Source organism: Coffea arabica, chromosome 4e (genome assembly GCF_036785885.1).
Source record: "Coffea arabica cultivar ET-39 chromosome 4e, Coffea Arabica ET-39 HiFi, whole genome shotgun sequence".
NCBI lineage: Eukaryota > Viridiplantae > Streptophyta > Magnoliopsida > Gentianales > Rubiaceae > Coffea > Coffea arabica.
Genome location: NC_092317.1, coordinates 46,208,469 through 46,215,150, shown reverse-complemented (window position 1 = coordinate 46,215,150; position 6,682 = coordinate 46,208,469). Strand labels below are relative to the sequence as shown.

At 37.1% G+C, this 6,682-nt stretch overlaps 1 protein-coding gene across 4 annotated transcripts; it reads left to right on the top strand.

Moving 5' to 3' along the window:
• Positions 1-614: 614 nt before the first annotated feature.
• LOC140006132 (uncharacterized) lies at positions 615-6,431 on the top strand. 4 transcript variants are annotated; one of them, XM_072047964.1, is made up of 4 exons: positions 615-4,457; positions 5,369-5,510; positions 5,691-5,961; positions 6,045-6,121. In XM_072047964.1, exon 1 carries the CDS (start codon positions 809-811, stop codon positions 1,778-1,780), a length of 972 nt encoding a protein of 323 aa, XP_071904065.1. In that variant the 5' UTR covers positions 615-808; the 3' UTR covers positions 1,781-4,457; positions 5,369-5,510; positions 5,691-5,961; positions 6,045-6,121. The 4 variants fall into 3 exon arrangements, with proteins under 4 accessions (XP_071904064.1, XP_071904066.1, XP_071904065.1 ...); XM_072047963.1 differs by adding an exon at positions 6,230-6,431 and having other exon boundaries at positions 615-5,510; positions 6,045-6,141; XM_072047965.1 differs by having other exon boundaries at positions 615-2,502; positions 3,610-5,510.
• The last annotated feature ends 251 nt before the right edge of the window (positions 6,432-6,682 follow it).

Genomic DNA, 6,682 nt, shown 5'->3' with positions numbered 1-6,682 from the left:
TGAAAATGACAATACTAGTATTAACATTCTGATAAAAATCCCCTGTTTGCCATGTTTATAAAAAAGGATGGGTTTTATAAATTTTTTCCTTTTTTCTTCTTAGTCGTTTCTCCATCACTAAATCCGAAGAACTATCAATGTTATCCCTAATCTCTATCCTAATCAAATGTCAAACTGGTAACAATTTTTTAGACAACTTTTAATGTCACTCAATTGTTTTGTAACTCTTTTTTGGTATCAAAATCAATAATAAATCAACAACAACCTAAAAGCAAATGGCCCAAAATCACTTTCAAACTATGGTAGTTCCACTGCTAAACTAATGCACAAATATTTTAAAAAATCATATTAATACTTTCTTCTCTATCTTAAAAGAATTTATATCCCCAATAAAGTACTATAAAAGTAGCTTATTATAGCGATAGATGTATTGTTATAGTTGATTATCAAACAACAAAATATTAGCATGAAAAACTTGACACTTATTCTGTAATATCCCAATTAGAAAACATTACAAGATTGTTGAGTCGGTGGTTAGTCAGGGAGTATTTCCACGTAAGCAATTGTATAGATATGGAGAATCTCATTAGTAACCGCGATTTGCTTTGTATAAATAAGGGAAATTAGAGAAGTGTCGGATAGTTGATTTTTGTTGTAAACAATTCTCATCCTCTCAATAAAATTCTCTCTCTTCTCTCCCAGTTTCTTCTTCTTTCCCTTTTCTCTTTCTTCAACCCTACACCGAGTCATTACAAGGTGGTATCAGAGCTACCTTTGCTCGGCCTGATCTGAGGTAGGTAGTTCCACCATGGCGGAAGGAACAAGATTTAAAGGTCTAGAGGAACAGCTTAAAAGACAGGAAATCAGAACCCAAGGAATAATGGACAACTGGACAGCGACGGAGAAGCAATTGAGGGACGTGATGGCGGCTGATCGGCAACATTTGGAAGAGAAAATCGAATCTTCCAACAATGAATTGAAGAACTTAATTGCAGCTCTATCCAATCAATTCGGAGCTGCGATGAGGACGGTTCATGGTGATAGAGGAATTTTGCAGACACCTACAGGGCATTCGGACAGGCAAAATCACTTGGGGCGTACGGAAGAAAATTTCGGAGAAAATAGGCAGTTTTTGCAATTGGCCATTCCAAGGATGGAATTCCCAGTCTTTGATGGAGGAAACCCGAGGGAATGGATCCGAAAAAGTCAAAAATATTTCCATACATTCCATATTCCTGATTCTCAGAAGATGGATATGGTGGAGATATTCTTGGAAGGAAAGGCAGACATTTGGTATCAGGGGTTCAAAATCAGCAGAGGAGTGACCAATTGGGAAAATTTTACTGTGGAACTCATTAAAAGGTTCGGGAACGTGAAGCAATTGGATCCTGTGGAAGAATTTAGCAAGCTGCAACAAACTTCCACCGTCAAAACATATCAAGAGAAGTTTGAGGAATTGATGGTCGAAGTGGCGATTGTGGTACCATCCCTTCCAGAATCTTTTTACATTTCCTGTTTTCTTAGCGGATTGAACGATGAGATCAGGTCGATGGTAAAGATGCATGACATAGGTTCTTTGAGTGAAGTCTTTAAAAAGCCTAAACTCCAAGAATCTGCAAATGAGGCTTACGCCAATAAGTATAGCCCAGTAGCAAAATTGCTACTTTCCCATCAACGAGCAGTAGGGGAGGGAATTTCAAAGGCGGTGGAGCCTCTACTCTATCGGGTGACCCAAATAGGAAATTGGAACCATTTACTTTTAAGAAAATCACCCCAGTAGAGATTCAACATAGGAGGGCAAAAGGGTTATGTTTCAGGTATGGCGAGAAGTACACTCCTAATCATAAATGTAGGAATAAAGAGGTGCACATACTGGTGGTGGATGAGGTTGTTGAGGCAGTAGAGGAGGAAATGATTGAGGAAGAGATTGAATACCAAGGAAGGAAAACTGAAAATCATGTTAAACTCACCCTACACTCCATTTCTGGAATTATGGTGTAGAACACCATCAAGGTGCGAGGAGACTGGTTAGGCAGTAAGGATTCAATCCTGGTAGATGGGGGTAGTTCCCATAGTTTTATTAAGGCTTCAGTAGCCTTTCAACATCCTGAGTTGATCAGGAAAATTAAGCCCTTTAGGGTGAAGGTAGCTAATGGAGATAGTTTATTGTGTAATAAACGGATACCACAGTTGCAATGGGAAATGCAGGAACATAAATTCTTACATGATTTCTACATACTAGATATAGAGCCTTATGATATGATCATTGGTGTTGATTGGATGAAAGCATACAGCCCTCTTACTTTTGATTTCAAGAAATTACAATTAGTCTTTGAAAAGGAACAGGAGTTGGTTACCCTGCAAGGAGATTCAGAGACTGTTGGTGTGAAATTACATAAGGGGGACAGAGCATCCAGGATCCATAACAGGCATAGGAGGCAACTTTATGATCCACGCATCTTTCTACTGAGTACTGGCAGTGAGGTAGCTAACAATCATCAGGTAATTCCTGAGGCCATTACTACTCTCTTGACTCAATTTGATGATGTGTTTAAAGAACCCCACTCCTTACCTCCCTCCCGAGAATTTGATCATCATATTACACTAATCCCTGATTCTAAACCCTTTAAATTAGCCCCCTATAGATATCCCCACATGCAAAAATCTGAGATAGAAAAACAAACAACCTCCATGATAGAATCTCGGATTATTAGAGCCAGCTACAACCCTTGCGCTTCCCTAGTGCTATTAGTTCGGAAAAAAGATGGCACTTGGAGATTATGCATTGACTATAGACAGCTCAACAACATCACAGTGAAAGACAAGTTTCCTATACCTATTATAGATGACCTCTTGAATTAATTGTTTGGAGCCAATTTTTTTACAAAAATTGATCTTCACGCCGGTTATCACCAAATACAAATGAAACCAAAAGACATTCCTAAAACAGCTTTTCGTACTCACCAAGGGCATTATGAATTCTTGGTAATGCCCTTTGGGCTTACCAATGCTCCAGCCACCTTTCAAGCTCTCATGAACTCCATTTTTGCTCCCTATCTCAGAAAATTCATATTAGTCTTTTTTGAACCTTGAACACCTCAGAACAGCCTTAGAAATCTTAACAACCCACCAACTTTATGCTAAACTCTCCAAATGCTCATTCGGTTGTACTCAAGTAGAGTATCTTGGCCACATAGTTACTGTTCAGAGAGGAGTCGTAGAAAGGTCATAGGGAGACTGGTAACTGTTGAGCCTAGGGAAGGAAAAAGATACTACTTAAGGCTTTTACTCACACATATTTCGGGACCAACATCGTTCGATGACTTACTTATGGTTAGAGGTCACAAAACAGCCTCTTTTAGAGAAGCCTGTTTGCAGTTAGGATTGCTGGAATCTGATTCGTATATAGAAGAAGCATTACAAGAAGCTGCTCATTTCCAGATGCCTTATTTGTTAAGGTCTTTATTCGCAATGCTTCTATTTTATTGCTCTCTGAAAAATCACAAACATCTTTGGCAATCATTCGAAGAGCACCTATCTTCTGATTATAAACGAAGTTTCACGCATCGCCACTGCACATCGATAGAGATTAAAAGAAAAGTTCTTCAGGATATTAATGCAACATTGGAGCACATGGGAAAAAACCTTGATGATATCATTTCCTTGAAGATTCCTTTACATCCTGTTATGGTAAGCGGCTGACCAAAGAAATTCAAAGTGAAACAGCCATACCGAATGATCCAGAAGATCTGCTTCTTCCTCAAAAATTGAATTCTGGCCAGAGGTATGCATTTGATTTAATTCTGGATTCAATATCTAGCTCAAAAGGTCAAGCTTTCTTTATAGATGGTCCAGGTGGAACGGGTAAAACTTTTTTATATCGCGTGCTTCTTTTTTTTCTTCGTTCACAAGGATATGTCGCAATTGCAGTTGCCACATCTGGTGTCGCAGCATCTCTCCTCCCTGGTGATAGAACTGCACACTCATGGTTTAAGATTCCTTTGGATTTTTCAAAACAAAACTTGTCAATTAAGTAAGCAGAGCAGTGTTGCAAGGTTGATTGTTGATGATAAATTAATGTTGTGGGCTGAGGCTTCAATGGCAAAAAGAGAAACAATTGAGGCATTTCATTATCTTCTTATGGATATAATGGAATCTGATGTACCATTTAGAGGAAAAACTATTATTTTTTGCGACGATTTTCGCCTAACCCTGCCAGTTATTGAACACCTACCTGCAGTAGATTTGATCAAATCAACTGTTCTATATTCACATTTATGGTCTCATATGCGTAAGCTACAATTAGGAACAAATATGAGAGCTGCCTTAGATCCAGCGTTTTCGGCTTTTCTGTTTAGAGAAGGAGAAGGTGTTGAACCTGTTGATGAACATGGTCAGATATCTCTACTACCTCATATGGTTATTCCTTATCATAACAAAGAAGAATCGCTTGACAGGTTATAACCATATAGTGCACTATTAGTAGTTCATTCTGTCTATGTATTTTGACTGCTTGTCCTAATTACATGTAAAATCTTTCAGATTACTTGGGACCGTATTTCTTGATCTAAATCTGTATTCATGTGATCCTTATCGAATGATAAATAGATGTGTACTTTGTCCAAAAAATAGTTCAATTGCTGAAATTAATGAGATGATGATTGCAAAATTTCCTAGAAATCTTCACAGATATATAAGCTGTGATAAAACTGTTGATAGGAGATACCAGGCAGATTATGAGGACTTTCTAAATTCTTTGAATCCAAAAGGTCTGTCTCCTCATGAACTTTTAATCAAAGAAAACTGTCCTATAATGCTTTTGAGAAATGTGAATCCCACGGATGGTGTTTGCAATAGCACACGGTTAATCTGTAGAAAATTGGCTGAACACACAATTTGTGCCGAAATTATCTCTGGTCCTCCTAAAGGGAAAAAGTTTTTCATTCCAAAAATTCCTTTGCAGACTTCTGATATCGAAAAGAATGGTATTCCATTTATACGGACACAGTTTCCTGTCCATTTATGCTTCGCAATGACAATCAATAAATCTCAGGGTCAAACTCTTGACTATGTTGGAATTTACCTCCGTGAACCTGTCTTTTCTCACGGTCAACTTTATGTTGCTCTCTCTAGAGTTAGAAATTCTTCTACAGTTAAAGTTTTAATTGCTCCGGGTACTTCTGATGACGTCAAAGTTGATTGTAAAACAAGAAATGCTGTCTTTCATGATATCTTTCGATTCACTAACATATGATAAATGAGGTCTGATTACCCAAACCATTGATTACTTATTAGTTTATCATTTAGAGAATCAAATACTGTTGCTGATTTCCCATTGTACTTCTATTTTTTTAAAAAAAAATTGTAGGATGCAAGATGTTATCCCAATCAAAGACGTCCTGCTTGGTCTCAAGGTTGGACCTGCAAAGTCATTGTGCAAGAGAAGCAGCAGATAACTGGATCAGCAATGATGCTAAAAAAAATAAAAGTTTATTTTGCTGGATTCAGAGGTCTTCTCTCTGCTGCTATGATATATACTTCTTCATACTACATGGTTAAATATTTCATTGCTAAAAGAGCACATTAATATGCTCCATATATTTCCGTTGTAATTAAGGGATCTTCTGTTTTTATCAACAGTTCAATGCATGCATAACTGCTTACTTCGTGAATATTTTCTATGTGCATAGAGATCGCAGGTAGAGGGGATTATGTTCAATAATGACATTCCAAAGATCAGCTCTCATCTTCAGATTTATAAAAAGTATCTGATTTCAAATGCCATAGTAAGGCTAATTCCAGAAAAATAACAAACTTCTGAACTGAAGATCCAGTGGGTTATCACCAGCGGAACAGTCATTGAACTAGTCAATGATGATGACGATATTCTGCCTGTGAAGTTTGACTGTACAGAATTCAGTGATCTTGTGAACTTCATGGATGACAAAGAAAAATCAGTTGGTGAGCTTTAGCATTGTAATTTTTTCATTTACTCACCAGTTATGTTCATTTTTGCTGATTGATATTGTATTATTCTGCACCAGATGTTCTTGCTATAGTTGTTAAAGCACTGGATGTTAAACATATCAACAGAAATGAAAAAAATTCAGTTGTTCAGAAATTCGTCATTGTTAACAAAGAGTAGGTTTTTCCTTACAGATTTCATGTTTATTATATCATAACTTTTATTTTTCTACTTTTTTCAAAATTGATCTTTTCCCTGTATTAGTGCGCAGACTATTTGTCTTGTCATTGTGGGATGATTTTGTAACTAACGAAGGTCAGCAAATGACACGTAACATCCAGAATCAGCCCGTTGTTGTTTGTCGCAGGTTAAAAGTTAGCTTTTACAATGGTATGCAGTTTAACATTTGTATAATATGTCTCTTACATTTAAATGCTCAGTGTTCATCTTTTTCCTTTGATCTCCATATATCTCCTTCTTTGCAATCTTTCCCTGACAACTGACCATCTTTTCCCCTAGGAGTCGCGCTGTCTACCTGGTTTGACTTTGCAATTCTTATAGATCCTCCTATAGAAGAAACTAGAAACCTAAAGAAATGGTTACTAATTACTCCTTTTACTTTGTCCCTGTCTTAAACATGCTCGTCGTATGCACTTGTAATTATTAATAAATTTTTGTCCTTTTACACAAGGTTAGGAAAAATGCTCAGCTCCTTAA

What these genes read in the sequence shown, in the direction of transcription:
- LOC140006132 (XM_072047963.1), top strand. Translation starts at nt 809, where the DNA reads ATGGCGGAAGGAACAAGATTTAAAGGTCTAGAGGAACAGCTTAAAAGA.